The sequence below is a fragment of the Chiloscyllium plagiosum genome, chromosome 9 (genome assembly GCF_004010195.1).
Source record: "Chiloscyllium plagiosum isolate BGI_BamShark_2017 chromosome 9, ASM401019v2, whole genome shotgun sequence".
Classification (NCBI taxonomy): Eukaryota; Metazoa; Chordata; class Chondrichthyes; order Orectolobiformes; family Hemiscylliidae; genus Chiloscyllium; species Chiloscyllium plagiosum.
In genome coordinates, this window is record NC_057718.1 from 105,677,730 (window position 1) to 105,698,087 (window position 20,358).

Here is a 20,358-nt window from a genome sequence, read left to right on the forward strand (position 1 = left end):
CATGGCCAATTCACCTGACCTGCACATCTTTGGACTGTGGGAGGAAACCGGAGCACCCGGAGGAAACCCACGCAGACACGGGGAGAATGTGCAAACTCCACACAGTCAGTCGCCTGAGGCGGGAATTGAACCCGGGTCTCTGGCGCTGTGAGGCAGCAGTGCTAACCACTGTGCCACCGTACCGCCCACAATTGATTGGTGTGGGTGTCCCGGAGATGTTCCCTAAAGCGCTGGGTTAGGAGGCGTCCAGTCTCCCCAATGTAGAGGAGACCGCATCGGGAACAACGGATACAATAAATGATACTGGTGGATGTGCAGGTAAAACTTTGATGGATGTGGAAAGCTCCTTTGGGGCCTTAGTTGGAGGTGAGGGAGGAGGTGTGGGCGCAGGTTTTGCAATTCCTGTGGTGGCAGAGGAGGGTGCCAGGAAGGAAGGGTGGGTTGTAAGGGGGCGTGGACCTGACCAGGTCGTCACGGAGGGAACGGTTTTTGCAGAAAGCGGAAATGGGTGGGGAGGGAAATATATCCCTGGTGGTGGGGTCTGTTTGGAGGTGGCGGAAATGTCGTCGGATGATGTGGTTTATGCGAAGGCTGGTAGGGTGGAAGGTAAGCACCAGGGGGGTTCTGTCCTTGTTATGGTTGGAGGGGTGGGGTTTGAGGGCGGAGGGGCGGGATGTGGATGAGATGCGTTGGAGGGCATCTTTAACCACGTGGGAAGGGAAATTGCGGTCACTAAAGAAGGAGGCTATCTGGTGTGTTCTGTGATGGAACTGGTCCTCCTAGGAGCAGATACGGCGGAGGTGGAGGAATTGGGAATACGGGATGGCATTTTTGCAGGAGGTAGGGTGGGAAGAGATGTACTCCAGGTAGCTATGGGAGTCGGTGGGTTTGTAAAAAATGTCATTGTCAAATCGGTCATCATTAATGGAGATGGAGAGGTCCAGGAAGGGGAGGGAGGTGTCAGAGATGGTGAATTTAAGGTCGGGGTGGAATGTGTTGGTGAAGTTGATGAATTGCTCAAACTCCTTGCAGGAGCATGAGGTGGTGCCAATGCAGTCACCAATGTAGCGGAGGAAGCGGTGGGAGAGTGGTGCCAGTGTAACTACGGAAGATCAACTGCTCTACGTAGCCAACAAAGAGACAGGCATAGCTGGGGCCCATACGGGTGCCCATGGCTACCCCTTTGGTCTGGAGGAAGTGGGAGGATTCGAAGGAGAAATTGTTAAGGGTGAGGACCAGTTCGGCCAAACAAATGAGTGCGTCGGTGGAAGGGTACTGTTGGGGACGTCTGGAGAGGAAGAAACGGAGGGCTTGGAGGCCCTGGTCATGGCGGATGGAGGCATAGAGGGTGGATATCCATGGTGAAGATGAGGCGTTGGGGGCCAGGGAAACGGAAGTCTTGGAGGAGGTGGAGGGCATGGGTGGTGTCTCAAACATATGTGGGGTGTTCCTGGACTAGGGGTGATAGGACAGTATCAAGGTAGGTAAATAGGAGTTCGGTGAGGCAGGAGCATGCTGAGACAATGGGTCGGCCAGGGTGGTCAGGCTTGTGGATCTTGGGAAGGAGGTAGAATCGGGCGGTGCGGGGTTCCCTGACTATGAGGTTGGAAGATCTCCGGAGGTGATGAGGTTCTGTATGGTCTGGGAGATGATGGTTTGGTGATGGAGGGGTGGGGACATGGTCGAGGGGGCGGTACGAAGAGGTGTCTTCGAGTTGGCATCTGGCTTCAGCGAGGAAGTGGTGAAGGCTAATACAATTGAAACATTTAAAAGGCATGTGGATAGGTATATGAATAGGAAGGGTCTGTAGGGATATGGGCCAGGTGGGACTAGATTGGGTTGGGATATCTGGTCGGCATGGACGAGTTGGACCGAAGGGTCTGTTTCCGTGCTCTCTCTATGACTCAATGACTCTAGTAGCAAGTACTAGCTTTCAGAATGCTGCTCCTTTGTCAATTACCTGATGAAGGAGCAGTGCTCAGAAAGCTAGTGCTTCTAAATAAACCTGTTGGACTATGACCTTGTGCTGTGCGATTTTTAACTTTGTCCACCCCAGTCCAACACCAGCTCCTCCACATCATAAGTTCACACAACTGAGTCTTATAGCCATATGCTGCAGCCATTTTGACAAGAGGGGATTGATGTGTTAATGAGGCAACTGTCCATACTGTTTAGCACAATGCATGAGGCCAATAAGTAATTTGTTATCTTGATTCTGATTCTTGGCAGCTAACCCCTCAAAATGGCATTCTTGGGTTTTCAGCAGGGGGCTGTCAGGACGTTTTTCACTGGAATGTAGGAGATTGAGGGGTGACTTTATAGGGCTTTATAAAATCATGATGGGCATAGAAAAGATGAATAATAAAGGTCTTTTCCCTTAGGTCGGGGAAGTTCAAAGCTAGGGGGCATATTTTTAAGGTGAGAAGAGAAAGTTTTAACAAGGACATGAAGAGCGGCTTTTTTATTGCACAGAGTGGTTTGTGTGTGGACTGAACTACCAGAGAAAATGATACAGTTATCGTGTATAAAAGATATTTGGACAAGTACATGAATAGCAAAGGTTTGCAGGGATATGGGCCAAATGCAGACAAATGGAACATGGTCAGTGTGGATCAAAGGCTCTGTTTCCATGCTGTATGACTTTATGAATCTATGACTTGGGAGGGAAGCAGCCAGTTTGGCTGACAGGCTTACTGGTGAAATGTGGAAAGAAACTGGGTAGACAGCCTCCTGCTTTCTGTGAATACAGCAGAAAAAGGACATGAGGTCAATCAGATCACTCAGTGAAAGGTAATCCCCACTGAAGCCAGGTCAATTTAATTTTGAGTCCTGATGAAGGGCTTCTGTCCAAAAAATGTCAACTCCTCGGATGCTGCCTGACCTGCTGTGCTTTTTCCAGTGTCACATTTTTCAACTCTGACTCTCCAGCATCTGAGGAGAAAGTGAGGACTGCAGATGCTGGAGATCAGAGCTGAAAATGTGTTGCTGGAAAAGCGCAGCAGGTCAGGCAGCATCCATTCCTGAAGAAGGGCTTATGCCCGAAACGTCGATTCTCCTGTTCCCTGGATGCTGCCTGACCTGCTGCGCTTTTCTAGCAACACATTTTCAGCTCTCCAGCATCTGCAGTCTTCATTTTCTCCCTGTTTAATTCTTAGGCAGTCTATTAGCAATTTCAGTCACCAATCAGGACATGGTTTCTTAGTTTGTTATTGTTTCTTACTCAAGAGTGTGTGTAAAAACCTGGCACGTGGAATATGTGGGGAATTGGGAGGTTATGCTTTTTGGCATTAAGAATAGAGGAGCTAAGTATTATTTAAATGGAGAAAGACTGCAGAATAGAGGGAGTAGAGAGTCCGCCTCCATGACTCACAAAAAGCTGGAATTCAAGTTCAACGGTTAATATGGAAGGCAAATGGAATGTCAGCCTTTATATCAAAGGGAATGGACATAAATGGAGGGAGGCTCTGCTAAAACTATACAGGCATTGGTCAGACCATAGTTGGATTACTGTGAACAGCTTTAGGCTCCTTATCTAAGGAAAGATACGCTGGAATTGGAGGCAGTCTAGACAATTTTCACAATGCTGTTACCTGTCATGGAGGGATTGTGTTAGGAGGACACGTTTAGTAGATTGGACCTTGGCTTGTTGGAATATTGAAGAATGAGAGGTGATCTTATTAAAACATGCAAGAGTTTTAGAGGACTTCACAAGATGGATGGTTGTTTTTCATCTAGAACTAGAAGGCATAATCTTAGAGTAAGAAGTTACATGTTTAAGACAGAAATGAGGAGAAATTTCTTCTCTCAGAGGATAGTGAATCTGTGGAATTCTTTACCACAGAGGGCTGTCAACGCAGGGTCATTAAATATATTAAAGGCTGAGACAGATCAATTTTTAATCAGTAAGAGAATCAGATGTGATAGGTAAAAATCAGGAAAGTGGTTTGGATGCTGCCTGAACTGCTGTGCTCTTCCAGCACCACTAATCCAGAATTTAGAATAATCAGATCAGTCATGATCTCATTGAATGGTAGAGCAGATTTGATGGGCTAATTGACCTAATTCTGATCTACGTATTTGATTTGATTTATTAATGTCACATGCCAGTAATTAACAAAGAGACGAAGGTAGGTGAGGACCTGAAAACAGTCATTATGGAAGAGGTTGTGTTGGGCAAGAAAATGGAGCGAAGGATAGACAAGTCTCCTTGCCCTGATAGAGTGCATCCAAGGTTCTAAAAGAGATGGTGGGAGAAACAGCAAGTGCACTTGTGGTAATTTTCCAAAATTCACTGGACTCTGGGGCAGTTCCAGCAAATTGAAAAACACCAAATGTGACGCCACTGTTTAAAAAGGGTGGTAGACAAAAGTCAGGGAATTATAGACTGGTTAGCTGAACTTCTGCAGTGGGGAAGACACTTCAGTCTATTACCAAGAAGAAATAGCAAGACATCTAGATAGAAATTGTCCCATTGGGCACACGCAGCATTGGTTTATAAAGGGCAGGTCATGCTTAACAAATCTCATGGAATTCTATGAAGACATTACTAACACAGTGGACAACGGGGACCTAGTAGATGTGGTGAACCTAGATTTCCAAACGGCCTTCGACAAGGTGCCGCACAAGAGGCTGCTGCATAAGATAAAGATGCATGGCATTATGGATAAAGTATTAGCATGGATAGAGGATTGGTTAACCAACAGGAAGCAAAGAATGAGGATAAATGAATGTATTCTGGTTGGCAATCAGTGATCAGTGGTGTGCCTCAGGGATCAGTGTTGGCACCGCAATTATTCACAATTTATACAGATGATTTGGATGTGGGAACCACGTGTAGTGTGTCAAAATTTGCGGATGACACTAGGATGAGTGGCAGAGCAGTGTGCAGAGGACAGGGATACTTTGCAGAGGAACATAGATACTTTAAATGAGTGGGCAAAGGTCGGCAGATGGAATACAACATTAATAAATGTGAAGTCAACCATTTTGGTAGGTCTAACAGTAAAAAGGACTTTTACTTGCATGGTAAAAAGTTGCAGCATGTTGCTGTGCAGAGGAATCTGGGTGTCCTTGCGCATGAGTCACAGAAGGTTGGTCTGCAGGTATAACGAATGATTAGGAAGGCAAATAGAATTTTGTCCTTCATTGCTAAAGGGATTGAGTTTAAAAGCATGGAGGTTATGTTGCAGCTGTATAGGGTGCTAGTGAGGCTACACTGGTGTACTGTGTGCAGTTTTAGTCTCCTTATTTGAGAAAGGATGTACTGGCACCGGAGGAGGTGCAGAGGAGGTTCATTAGGTTGATTTGAGAGTTGAGGGGGTTGGGCTTATGAGGAGAGACTGAGTAGATTGGGATTATATTCATTGGAATTTAGAAGAATGAGGGGGGTCTTATAGAAACATAAAATTCTGAAGGGAATATACAAGGTAGACATAGAGAGGATGTTTCCACTGGCAGGTGAAAAGAGGACAAGATGGCATCGCCTCAAAATTAGGGGGAACAGATTTAGGACTGAATCGAGAAGGAACTTCGTCGTCCAGAGGGTTGTGAATCTGTGGAATTCCTTGCCCAGTGAAGAGGTTGACGCTACTTCAGTGAACATTTTAAAGCTACAAGAGATTTTTCTTTGAACAATAAAGGAATTAAGGGCTACAGAGAGAGAGCATGTAAGTGGAGCTGAGGCCACAAAAACATCAGCCATAACCTTACTGAATGGCAGAGCAGGCTCGAAGGGCCAGATGGCCCACTTTTGTTCCTAGTTCTTATGTTATGTTCCGAAATATCGTGAAAAGTATTGTTTTGCTTGCTAATCAGACAAATCATACCTTGCATAAGTACATCAGATTAAGAGAACAGAATGCAGAATATAGTTTTACAGGTATAAGAAGGTGCAGAGAAAGATCAATTCTAATAATATTAGAGACCCATTTGTAATTCTGATAACAGCAGGTAAGCTGTTCTTAAATCTGTCGGTATATGTTTTCAAGCATTTGCATCTACTGCCTGATAGAAGATGCTGGTAGAGAGTATAAATGGGGTGGAAAGGGTCTTTGATTTTGTTGGCTGCTTTCCTAAGACAGCAGCAAGCGTAGTTGAAGTCAATGGAGGGAAGGCTGGTTTTCCTGATGGACTGTATTGTGTTCACAACTCTCTGTAATTTCTTGCAGTCCTAAGCACAGCAGATGTCAGACCGAGCTGTGCTGCATCCAAATAAAATGCTTTCTATGGTGCATCTATAAAAACTGCTATCGTGGACATGCCTAATTTCCTTCGCCTTCTGAGGAAGTAGAGCCGTTGGTGTAGCTTTCTTGACTGTTGCATCAACATGGATGGACCAGGATAAATCAGTGGTGATATTTATTCGTAGAAACTTGAAGCTCTCCACCTCAGCACCACTGATGTAGACAGGGGCATGAACTCCACTCCGCTTCCTGAAGTTGATGACTAGCTCCTTTGTTTTGCTGACATTCAGGGAGAGATTGTTGTCTTTACACCATGCCAGTAAGCTGTCTATCTCCTTCCTGCACTGTCTTGTCATTGTTTGTATGGTGGTGTCATCAGCAAGTTTGTACTTGGAGTTAGAGCTGAATTTGGCCCCACAGTCGTGAGTGTAAAAGGAGTTAGAAAGAAGCTGAGTACACAGTATAACTTAAGTGAAGTAGCTCAGATTTGAATATAACAGTGCGTAAAATAAAGCACCTTAACAAGTAGCTGGATTTCCATCATCATAACCACCTAATTTTGCTGTTGAAACCCTCTTCCATGCCTTTGTTGCCTCCAAAATTCGCTATTCTACTGTACACCCAGCAAATATAACATACTACCTTCTGAACTTGCTCATCCAAATCCTGCTGCCTGTGCCTTCATTCACACCAAATTCCATTCACCCACCATCCCTGTGTTTACTGACCTCAATTGGATTCCATCGAATCAATGCCTTATAAAATTATCATGTCTGTTTCCAAACTCTTAACCTTGTTAATGTCTATAAACTCATCCATTCCTGTAACGCTCTAAGATACTTGTGCTCTTCTAATTCAGGTGTCCTCCTGCTCACTTTTAATCATTCCACTATTAGAGGCCATGCTTTCAACTGCCTGGGGTCTAAGGCTGGAATTCCTATCCACGCCTCCTAAACCTTACTTTCCTCATTCAAATTAATCCTTCAAATCTGCCTCTGATCAAGATTTTGGTCATCTGTCCTAATATTTCTATGTGGCTCAGTGTCATACGTTTCTTTACACTTTGGAGGTGCTTTTGGATGTTTCAGCACAATAAAGGCATTCTAAACATATAAAGTTGTTATTGAACGTTATGGCAGTAAATGTAATATCCTGCTTAAACAGGAAGCTATGGTTGTTTGGCCCTGGGTCACACTATCACATTTTTAGATGTTGAGAAAGGCACCTGCTACATATGGGAGCGACCAGCACCACCTACGGTGAAAAATAAGTCAGGTTTGAGATTTCTGTAGATTTTGACAGTGCTAGGATCTTAATTAACAGTGGTGGGAAAGGTGAATTAACATAATTAACATGTAAAATGGAACAAAACAGACAACCACCAGATAAAGACAAGCAAAATCTGAAATGGTATGATTGGTAGCAAAAAAGAAAGTGAAGGAGAGAGAGTTTCAATTACAGACTTAGAAAAGATAGAAAAATAGGTAAGATAGAAATTCAACATTGAGGAGAAACTGCGTTAAAAAGAGACCAACAAGGAGAAACATACATTAGCATGACTTCAACTGGTAGAGAAACATACATTAGCATGACTATGTCCAGGAAGTCAGGTAAGGGCTTATAACTTTACAAAATTAAAATATTGCAAGTTTTAGAGACCACGAGCATTCACGAGACTGAATGTATCATGGATAGCAGATATACATAGTATATCTAAATATCTGTAAGGAAGAAGTAGATAAGATTCTTGACTTCCTAGGTAGCGAAAGATGAGCAGAGATACACAGATTGCAGAGTTGAGGTTTAAAATCAGATCAGCCATAGTTTATTGAATGGGCTCAGGCTGGAAGGGCTGAGTCATCTATTCTTGCTCCTTGTTAATATACAGAAAGGTGGTCACTCATAAGGCTAATGGTTCATAGGCAAGGAGGGGATGGTGACCACCAGACAGAGAAAGAGGACTAGACAGGCAGTGCAGGGGTCTCCTGTAGCTGTACCCCTGAAAAACAGATAGTTGCTTTGGATACTGATGGGAAGAATGGCCTCTTAGGTGAAAGTAGCAACAGCCAAATTTATTGCATCACAAATCAGTTTGCTGCCTGAGAGAAGGAATAAGTGTGGGAATGCAATAGTAATAGGGGATTCAATTTAAGGAATATAGATGGACATTTATGTGGCAGCAAACGAAACTCCAGGATTGTATGCTATCTCCTGGGTGCGAGGATTAAGGATGTCACAGTGACTACAGGACATTGTGGAGCAAAAGGGTGAACAGTCAGTGGTTGTGGGAAACATCAGTACCATCAACATTGGGGGGAGAAAAAGAGACAAGGTCTTAAGGAGTATAATATAGGGAGTTAGAAAACAGTTTAAAAAGTAGGATCTCAATGGTAGTTATCGCAGGATTACTATCAGTGCCACATGTTGGTCAGAGTAGAAATAGGAGGATATTTCAGATGAATGTGTGGCTGGAAAGATAGTACAGAGCATGGTTTCAGATTCCAGAGATTTTGGGAGTGGATTTGGAGTAGGTGGAACCAGTACAAATCGGACGGTTTGTCCCTGGGCCGGACTGGAACTGATGTCTTCGGAGAGTACTTGCTAGTGTGGTTGGGGAGGGTTTAAACTAAAATGGCAAGGGCTGGGAATATATACAGGGAGACAGAACAGAGGGGGACAAAGGCAAAAACAAAAGACAGAATGGGAAATAAGAGAAATGATAAACAGAGAATTTAAGTGCAAGAATTAAACAGGGTGTCAGTGCAAATAGGACTAAATGCTAAAAAGTAACGCCTTAAGGCCTTGTATCTTAATAAGTGGAGCACTTGCAATAAAGTGGATGAATTTGTCGCACAAATTCACTTACAAATTCATCCACTGTGGGCGGCACGGTGGGTGGGCGGCACGGTGGCACAGTGGTTAGTACTGCTGCCTCGCAGCGCCAGAGACCCGGGTTCAATTCCCGCCTCAGGCGACTGACTGTGTGGAGTTTGCACATTCTCCCCGTGTCTGCGTGGGTTTCCTCCGGGTGCTCCGGTTTCCTCCCACAGTCCAAAGATGTGCAGGTCAGGTGAATTGGCCATGTTAAATTGTCCGTAGTGTTAGGTAAGGGTTAAATGTAGGGGTATGGGTGGTTTGCGCTTCGGCGGGTCGGTGTGGACTTGTTGGGCCGAAGGGCCTGTTTCCACACTGTAAAGTAATCTAATCTAAAAAAAAATAGATATCAATGGGTATGATACAGTTGAGGTTACAGAGACATGGCTGCAAGGTGACCAGGGATGAGAATTGAATATCCCAGATGTACTCAGTTTTTAGGAAGGCCATGAAAAAAAGGAATAGCATTGCTGGTTAAACAGGAAATTATGCAACGATGAGGAAGGATATTAGTTCTGGTGAAGTGAATTCTGTATGGGTTCAGCTTAGAAACACGAAGGGCCAGAGAACAAAAGATTTACAGACCATTAATCTGTTGCAATAATGCTGAGGAAGGCATTAAAAAGGAAATTAGAGATTCAAGAAATTAAGGTTTCAATGTGATCACGGGGGTCTTTAAGCTTCATTGGGCAAATCAAATCAATAATACCAAAGAGGAAGAATTCCTGGAGAAGGTGTGGGGTGGTTTTCTGGACCAATAAATTGAGGAACCAACTCGAGAACTGACCAATCTACAATTGCAGGCGCTAGAGATCGGACACAAAAACAGAAATTGCTGGCGAAACTCAGTCAGGAAGCACCTGCGTGGAGAAAGCAAAGTTAACATTGAGTCATCTTTGGAGACTCTTCATCAGAATCCAGTTTTGCCAGCATTTTCTGTATTATTAGAGCACAGGCCAATCCCAGATTGGGCACTGTGTGATGAGAAAGAAATAATTGACAATCTAGCTGTGTAAGACCCCTTGAAGAGTGACCATAATATAATAGAATTCTCCATTAAGATGGAGAGCAACACTGTTGATTTTGAGACTAGGGCACAATCTAAATAAAGGGAACGATGGTGGTGTGAGCTCACTCTGATAAATTGGGAAACATTACTTAAAGAGATCATGTTGAAGAGGTAATGGCAAACATTTAAAGAGTGTATTGTCGAACTGCAACAATTGTTCATTTCTGTCTGGTACAAAAGTAAAGTAGGAAAGGTGGTCCAACCATGGCTAACAAGGAAAATTAGGGATAGTATTAGATCCAAGGAAGGCACATACAAATTGGACAAAAAAAGCAGCAGGCCTGGGGAGTGGGAGCAATTTAGAAAGAAGGACAATAATGGAATTGTTTAAGAAGGAAAATAGAGTAAGAGAATAAGCTTGCAGACTGATACAAATGGATTATAAAAGCTTCTATGGGTAACTGAAGAGAATCAGGTTAATGTAGTCAAATGTAGGTCCCTTACAGTCAGAAACAGAGCAAGTTATTATGGGGAACTAAAAGATGGCAGACCAGTTAAATTCATATTTTGTTTCTGTCTTCACAAAGGATGATACAAATAGCATCACAAAAATGTTGGGGAACACAGGGTCTAGTGAGAGTGAAGAACTGAAGGTAATCAGTATAGGTTTGAAAATGGTGTTGGGGAATTTGATGGTATTGAAGGCCGATAAATCATCGGGCCAGATAATCTATATCCCAGAGTATTTAAGGAAGTGACCCTAGCAATACGATCGTCTATCAAGTTTCCATCGACACTGGAACAATTCTTACAGATTGGAAGTAGCTAATATAACCCGACCAATTAGAAAATAAGGGCATAGAGAGAAAATGGGGAATTATAGACCAGTTAGCCTGACATCACTGATGAGGAAAATGCTAGAGTCTTTTATAAAAGATTTAACAGCAGAGATTTAACTTGGATATCAGTGACAGAATTGGAAGGAGAAGTCATACTTGACGAATCTACTGGAACTTTTCGAGAATACGCCAATTAGAGCTGATAAGGGGAAGCCAGTGGTTGCTATTTACTTGTATTTTAAGGAGGTCTTGGATAAGATCCCACACGGAAATTTGCATGCAAAATTAAAGCACATGGGATTGGGGTTAATGTACTGACATGGATAGAGAACTGGTTGGCAGACAGGAAACAAAGAGTAGGAATAAATCGGTCTCTTTACAGAGTGTCAGGCAGTGTCTAATAGGGTACCTCAGGGCTCAGTGCTGGATCCCAGTTGTTCAAAATATAGATGCTTTAGATTTAGAGGAGAAAGCTAAATGTAATAACTTTGTGTTTGAAGATGACACAAAGTTGGGTGGGAGGGTGAACTATGAAGTGTCTGCAGAGATATTTTATATGATAGAGGCAAGTTGAGTGGGCAAAATCGTGGAAGGTGATATATATAATATGGATAAATATGAGGTTATCCACTTTGTTTGTATAAACAGGAAGGCAGATTATTATCAGAATAGTGATAGATGGGGAGATGGAGAAGTGCAGTGAGACCTAAGTGGCCTTGCATAGTGAAAGTAAGCATGCAGGTACACAGGCAGTGAAGGTGGTAAATGGCATGTTAGCTTTCATCATGAGGGGATTTGAGTGTATGAGCAGGGATGTCTTTTGCAATTTTACAGGGCTTTGGTGAGACCAAGGAGTATTGTGTGCAATTTTGGTCTCCTTTTCTTCGGAAAGAAGTTCGGTTTATGGAGGGAATGCAACAAAGGTTTACCTGACTGATTCCTATGATGGCAGGACTGATGTATGAAGAGAGGAGAAAGTGAAGACTGCATATGTTGGAGATCAGAGTTGAGAATGTGGTGCTGGAAAAGCACAGCAGGTCAGGCAGCATCCGAGGACCAGGAGAACCGATGTTTCGGGCATAAGCCCTTCATCAGGAATGAGGCTCATTCTCCTGGTCCTCGGAGCCACACTCTTGACTCTAATGTATGGAGAGAGGCTGGGTCAGGTAGAACTATATTCATGAGAGTTTAGAAGGATGAGTGGGATCTCATACGAACATACAAAATTCAGACAGGATTGGGGCAAATACAGGAAGGATGTTCCTGATGACTGAAGACTCTAGATTCAGGCATCATAATCTAAGGATATGGGTAAGCCATTTAGGACTGAGACCAAGGAGAAACTTCTTCAGACAGAGAGTGGCAAGCCTGTAGCCACAAGAAGCTGAGATCCAAACACTGATTGTTTTCTAAGAGTTAGATTTAGTTCTTATGGTAAAGGGATCAAAGGGTTAGGGTTAAGGCATGGGGAGAGAGAATAGGAACAGGATACTGAGATGGATGATTAAAAATCATCATACTGAATGGCAGACCAGGCTTGAAGAGCTGAATAGTGTACTCCTGTTTCTAATTTCTGTTTCTATGAATTGCATTCAATGTTCTGCCATTGTTTACCAGAACATTTGCCTTCAGGGGTGGGAGAGCACTTTTTACATTCCAACAACTTAATGTTATCACTGCAGTCAAAAATATTATTAAATCTGATCGAGCAGGAGTATTCACATAACTTGCATTTTGCTCTCATATTCAAGAATTCAAATTACAGTATTTCACAATCAGTCCCATAATCAACGGAGTCAACCTTAGATAGTGGCAAATTATATATAGAATATAGAATAGAATATAGAACATAACAGCACAGTACAGGCCCTTCGGCCCTCGACGTTGTGCCGACCTGTGAGACCAATCTGAAGCCCATCTAACCTACACTATTCCATTCTCATCCAAATGTTTTTCCAATGACCATTTAAATGCCCTTAAAGTTGGCAAGTCTACTACTATTACAGGCAGAGCATCCTACGCCCCTACTACTCTCTGAGAAAAGCAATTACCTCTGCCATCTGTCCTATATCTATCACCCCTCAATTTTAAGTTATGTCCCCTCGTGCTAGCCATCACCATCTGAGGAAAAAGGGTCTCACTGTCCATCCTATCTAACCCTCTCATTATCTTTTATGTCTCAACCTCTCAACCTTCTTCTCTCTAACGAAAACAGCCTCAAGTCCCTCAGCCTTTCCTCATAAGACCTTCCCGCCATAGCTGCAACATTTTTCAGCACTATCCACAGCTCCACCGACCTCAGTGCCATCTGCAAATTTACTAACCCATCCTTCAGTGCCATCATCCAGGTCTTTTGTAAAAATGACAAACAGCAGTGGACCCAAAACAGACCCTTGCTGTTCACCACTAGTAACTGAACTCCAGGATGAACATTTCCCATCAATCACCACCCTTTATCTTCTTCCACCCAGCCAATTTCTGATCCAAACTGCTAAATCACCCTCAATCCCATGCCTCTGTATTTTCTGCAATAGCGTACCGTGGGAAACCTTATCAAATGCCTTACTGAAATCCATATACACCACATCAACCACTTTACCCTCATCCACCTGTTTGGTCACCACCTCAAAGTACTCAATAAGGTTTGTGTGGCACGACCTACCCTTCACAAAATCGTGTTGACTATTTCAAATCAACTTATCTCTTTTGAGATAATTGTAAGTTCTATCTCTTAGAACTTTTACCAACACTTTACCCACAACCGAAGTAAGGCTCACTGCTCCATAATTACCAGGGTTATCTCTACTCCCCTTCTTGAACAAGGGAACAACATTTGCTATCTTCCAGTCTTCTTGCACTATTCCTGTAGACAATGATGACATAAAGATCAAAGCCAAAGGCTCTGCAATCTCCTTCCTGGCTTCCCAGAGAATCCAAGGATAAATCCCATCCAGCCCAGGAGACTTATCTATTTTCCCACTTTACAGAATTTCTAACACCTCCTCCTTCTCGTGAACCTCAATCCCATCTAGTCTAGTAGCCTGTATCTCAGTATTCCCCTGGACAACATTGTCTTTTTCCAGTGCGATACTGATGAAAAATATTCATTTAGCACTTCTTCTATCCCCTTGGACTCCATGCACAACTGCCCACTATTGACCTTGACTGGCCCTGTTCTTACTCCAGTCATTCTTTTATTCCTGATATACCGGTAGAAAGCCTTCAGGTTTTCCTTGATCCAATCTGCCAATGACTTCTCATGTCCTTTCCTGGCTCATCTTAGTTCTCTCTTTCGGTCTTTCCTGGCTAGCTTGTAACTCTAAAGCATCCTAACTGAGCCTTCACATCTCATCCTAACATAAGTCTTCTTCTTCCTCTTGACAAGAGATTCAACTTCTTTAGTAAATTGCGGCGCCCTTGCTCTACCACTTCCTCCTTGCCTGACAGGTATGTACTTATCAAGGACACATAGTAGCTGTTCCTTGAATAAGCTTCACATTTCAATTGTTGGAGTTGAAGTAACAGTTACATCAGCCATGATATTATTGTTTGGTGGAGCAGGTTCAAGGATCTGAATGGTCTACTCCTTTGTCTTATTCATATCTTCATAATCCTGTAAATGATTTAAATTAAACTATCAAAAGTCCTGGTGCTCCAAATGAATTATTCCGAAAAGTGTAGTATATAGAGTCCTAACTCTACATTCTAACCAGTGATGATACTGTGTTCACTTTTTTAAATATTCAAAATTTATCAACACATTCAGTTTAATTAATAAACAGTGTGGATCTCCAGAATTCTCAGTAATTTGCTTTGAGTGTTTAATTCACTGCTACTTGCCTTCTAGGATTATCCTCCTCAAACAAGTTCTGCTCTTGTCTCCAACAGGATATCTATTTGAATTTTTCATCTTATTCACCTCCATTCCTTTCCATTTCTCTCTTGCCCTTTGATAATGAGTTTAGCAAAACCCACTTTACTAAATCTCCTTCCTCAGTAACTGCCTCTGGTTCCAACACATCCCACATTGGTTTCAATTGAAGTCCTAAACTTCATGTTTCAAATCCACCCAGAATCATGGGCATCCCAGTGACACACAACACTCCTTGGACAGCTGATCTTGTGGCATCATGCGATCCACCCTTAATGCCATGTGTAACCACATGTACCCACAAAACCTCTCTCGCCATCAGCATCACTTCCCGCAGTCTCAAAGCTGTCCTCGGCACCAGTTCCATTTCATTCTTCATCTCATTAAACACTCTTCCACTTTCCTCTTCCCTTCACAGGTTAAGGAACATCTGCTCCAACAACACATAGGTACTGATGCCCCTCCCTTTCTCTCTGATCCCATTTCTTCTTCTAACCCTCCTCTTGGAGTTCTGAAGAAGTCATATCGGATTTGAAATATTAACTTTGCTCCTCTGTCAACGTAAGCTGTGCTATGGACCAGACCAAACTCCCTCAAAATATGTCAAGGATGTAGCCTGGACCCTAACTTTTATCTCATTTAAAAGAAAGTTTAAAGTGCTGTGTGCCAGATGTAATTTGACTGAGGGTCAAACTACTGGGCTTTAAGCAAAATACACTTTATTCTTACACTACAGTTAAAATACAAAAAACAGAGTTGGTGTAACTTTAATTCTATCGATAGATTCTTCCAATATAGCAGCATCCCTTAGCAAAGGCAAATTCAGCAAAACAATGTTATTCTCATATGAAGTCTTCTCACTCTAATCCAGCGGAACGAAATGATGAAAGAAACAGTCTAGAAGCAGAGAGAGACCTCAAGCTTTATGCAGCAGCAGAGAGAGAGCTGAATCTAGCAACTTCAGCTCCAAAACCCCAACTTCAACAGCTGAAAGCAAAACTAAAACCCTGGGTCTGAGAGCGCCCAACTCTACCCACTCATGGATTTTTTTTGCCTACTTTTTAAAAAAATCCCAAAGTTTTTTTACTCCATTTTCCATGGAGCTATATTGCTTTCCAAACTACTAAGGGTCATAACTTAATAATTGCATGTATGTTTTTACACTTAATTTTTATTGGTGTGTGTGGAGAAATTCCTTTTATGAATAATAATCTTAGGGTAATAGCACAGATTTATCTAACATTTTAAAAAATATGACAGAGATAAGGCGATCTAATTGAACCATACAAGAGTTATACAGAACTCAACAGAATAAGTGTAGAACATTTCCCTGGCTTAGAGTGAAAGAAGTCTCAGGATAAGGGGACAGGCGATTTAAGATTGTGATGAGGAGGAATTTCCTCCCTCAGCGGGTGGTAAAAGTTTGGAATTGTGGGGTAGAGGTTCGGTCATTCAGGCATTAAGACAAAGATCAACAGATTACTCCAGGTTAAAAATATCAAGGGATATGGGAATAGCATGGGAAAATGGAAGTGAGGTCAAAGATCAGCCATGATCTTGTTGAATGGTTGAGCAGACCTGAGGGGCTGAATAACTTATTCCTGCTACTAGTTCTGAAATTCCTATACATAATCTATCTATCATGTTCACAATAAGGGACAATGAATTTAAAAAAATGAAAAAAAATGAAACCATCAAGGGAAATTAAAAACTACAAGTGTTTACATGGCTTTCCTTTAATTTTTTGATATGCTACATATTAAAGTTTAAAATTTTTGTGAAGATCTGTAGCTCGGGGGCTACATATAAAAGTTGCATATTTTTAGGAAACAAAGTGGAATTTTAGTTACATAAGTCCAAAATAAATATTTAGCAATTCAATTAAAATTTCTTCAGCCCACAATAAATATTAGAAGCATTTCTTTATTTTGAATTCTTGAAAGACATGAAAGAGTGGTCACAAGTCCTTTTTAAAAAGCCTTGCGTTCTCCTTCTGCAAAACTCTAATACAGCAATGACAGGTTGATTGACAGACATCAATGCTGTCCATCAACAATAACGGCAACACTGGCAAAACTAAATATTTCTCAATACACAATACACTAATATTCATCAGCCAAGATCAGATTACAAGTAAATTCACGTGCTTTCAAAAACAGACTGTAAGAAACTATTAGGATTTATGAATAATTTCATTTATTAATTGATATGCATCTGAGGCATTATTTAAACATGCATTTTCTTCTCGATTTCAATGAACTTAAACAGGGGTTATGATCTGACCTGGTATTGGCTGTCACATAACAGTCATTCCTTCAATTTAACCTTTACTGCCCTTGCAATGATCACCTGCAACTTCATTTTAACTGGTAAATGGAGAGAAGGCAGAAAGACTCTGGCCTCAAAGAAAGCATTCATTCATTTTGTGTTGTTGTGTTAATTGGTTAGGAGGAGGAGATGTCAGAAACTTTATGCATTTGCATAGTTACTATACACAGGCATTGTTCTCCATTTTGCATTCATTCCAAACAAGGGCAGTAGGGGTTATCAGTCAGAACTGTGAGAAGAGAGGAAATAAACCTGCAGGAAGCAACCAAGATACTCAATGCAGCTTTTAAACAAGAGGCAAAAGCACAAGGAAGAAGCCAGCTGCACAAAAGGAAAAATCTGTTTAAGACAGCTCTGAAAACAGCTCTGCCTCATTTAATGACTCACAGCACAAATAAAATTTATAGAAATCAGTAATGCAATGGACAGATGAAGGTTTCTGTTAAAGCTTTTTCTCACCTTAAAAAAAAATCTGTTCCACAATACATGGATGAAAGCCACAGCAAGGTATACTGTATTACAGAGACTTTCTTCCAGAAGATTTAAAACGTTTGTGACCAATGCAAACAGGAGTCGATAATGCATCAGATAAACCGCAGTGGAGATTACCTTCCGCAAGCAGCAATTATAACCTTACAAAACAACCTCACCTTCCAGGGATTACTAAAAGAGCACTGGTGAAACCAAAATTGCAGACATGTCATTTTCTGTGGTGGTTCTTACCTTTTTGTTGTTTTCTTTAATATCCTGAGGATTCAGAGATTTGTAGTCACTGGGGCGAGAGTTTGGTATGCGCGGGGAAGGGGGGGTGGTAGGGAAGAGAAAATGATGAGAAAACAATGAATAGTTAATACTCACTTCAAATGAAACACATACAACATGAAAATATTGATAGCAATAATGATATTATATAACAAGCAGTGATTTCATTGTAAAGCAATCAACAAAACAAGCAGAGTGGAAAATAAAGAAACCTCAGAATCAAATTTTTCCCCCAAAGCCTTTCCATCTACCAGCGAAGAGAAGACATGAACATTAGATGCGAGCCTTTTAAAACACATTTAACATGCAGTAATCCTTTACTGTCAGCACACAGATGGGGTTCAGCTTATTGTCTTATCCATTTTAATAACAACATTTTATTTGTAAATTTTGAAGGACAATTTAAAACATTATTTTAGCAATACAAAACCAAAGTGACAAAAAAGGGTTTCTCTTCCATCAGTAAAAAGGCAAACATTTCACACCATGGGGGCAAGGAAAGATGTGAGGATGAAATTTAAATTTAGTAGAGGTACAAAGCTACTACACTCCCCCCAACCTATTAAGCTCCCTGCCCATACACAACACGCCTGAGACAGTTGCTTCTGTTACATGCCCTGCCTAATACAGGCCCACTCAGTCACTTTATCACCTGTTACCATATCTAAACCCATTACAGCCTCCCGCTTCAATATATGCCCTGCCCTTTACAATCTCACACTGTTACATGTCCTGCGTAATCCATTACACATTCTTCAGAACACAATCCCCCGTCTTTACACACCCCTCCCAATGCAGCCTGCTTTGTTACACACTAGTGTGCTTCCAATTAAACCTGTTGGACTATAACCTGGTGTTGTGTGATTTTTAACTTTGCACACCCCAGTCCAACACCGGCATCTCCAAATCATTGTTACACACGGTGATTGATACAGTTCTGTTCCATTACACGTCCTCCCTCTGCGCTATTACATCCCGCCCCATTTTCCCATTTGACCTTCAATCAACTGTGTTCTATAACAGAAAGATTATCTGCAAATGCCCAATATGCATCCTCTGGCAAAGTTGAATTTCACCCAACTGATTGGAAAGAAATGATACACAGATTCTGAGGAAGGGTCACCTGACCCGAAATGTTAACTTTGATTTCTCTTTAGAGATGCTACCAAACCTGCTGAGCTTTGTCAGCAACTTCTGTTTGTGTTTCTGATACACAGGTCAGTTTTTTATATTAGTCAAGCTACGTTCAACACTCACATCAAGTCTGACCGGAAATGATTTAGAATTGCACAGAAAGCTAGTCCATTTCTCCATGATGTCGTGAAATTTGTGATCTTCACTCCTCTGTAGTTTTTTGTTACTTCTTTACACCAGGCAAGCAGTGACTGAGTGGCGTTTGGCTTTTTCCCCAGAACAGGACTTGGGATTGGGCTCGGCTAAGGAAAAAAAACAGAATAATAAAAAAGTTACGAAAATTAACACTAATTGATCCAACTAGAAAGATTACAATTTTCTTATATCTGCCTCATTCTTCAATAATATTTAGTTTTTGCTAATCATTGTAAGAGATAATATTTATCCATCATCTAAATCCTATCTGCCGGCATTGATCTTGTAAAGCCAAGTCAGTATAGGTTACTAAGTATGTACACAGTAATAAGTCAAAAGCTATATGCAGTGATACATTTTGCCATTTGTGGGGTGAAGACCTCACACATTACCTCCTGTTACCTATAAAATAGCTGATATGTTTTGTAACCCTTTGTAAACGACATAATGCAAAGATAAAGTAATGAAGATTCATCCATGCATTTTTTTTCCAGCCAATTTTTAACAAGTTAAGTCACAATTCTTCATCTTTTAGGGAGCAAAATATATTGTCCACAAAGTGGAATTCTTGTGTTGAAAGTTTTACTGTTGGTGTGCTACTAAATTTTACGCAAATATACTAAACAGAGTAGTATATAATAACCAGTCAGATTTTCCATCAGAATTACACGTAATATTGTTCAGTATTTTAATTAATAACAGTTTAGGACTCCTACTGTAAAATACATATTCCAGATTTAAAAATTACATTTACTGCCTTCAATCAAAACTTCAGCATTTAAAGCTGAAACATGAAAGCAAAATATCTGATATTATGTTTACAATTTATCATCTTCAATTTTTTCTTTTTATCAACACATTCTGCCAGACCTCTTGGTAAGGCAACCCTAAATTAATAATAGTATCTATGTCTCCAATTTTTTGAATGCAATAAAATGTCTATTTATTAATCAAAAATGCACATAATGTAGTGCAAATCACTGCACCCATGATAAAACACTAATCATAGGTTGAAACATTATCAACTTAAATGTAATTATTGTTCCTCAGTGGATTTTAGAAAGAAAACCTTGCATTTCTATAGTACATTTCAGGACCTAAGAATGTACTCAAATGATTTTGTATTGTACTTGCCGTTTAAGTATAGCAAACTCTGCAATCAAT

At 41.3% G+C, this 20,358-nt stretch overlaps 1 protein-coding gene across 4 annotated transcripts in view; it reads right to left on the reverse strand.

Moving 5' to 3' along the window:
* The window catches only part of ehbp1 (EH domain binding protein 1), a 386,143-nt gene that overhangs the window by 183,706 nt on the left and 182,079 nt on the right, over positions 1 to 20,358 (reverse strand). For all 4 annotated transcript variants that reach the window (XM_043696731.1, XM_043696730.1, XM_043696729.1 and 1 more), the window contains 2 exons: positions 19,123 to 19,301; positions 17,827 to 17,875 (listed from right to left, as the gene is read on the reverse strand). In XM_043696731.1, the coding sequence (XP_043552666.1) occupies positions 17,827 to 17,875; positions 19,123 to 19,301 (228 nt within the window). The remainder of the gene's footprint in view (positions 1 to 17,826; positions 17,876 to 19,122; positions 19,302 to 20,358) is intronic.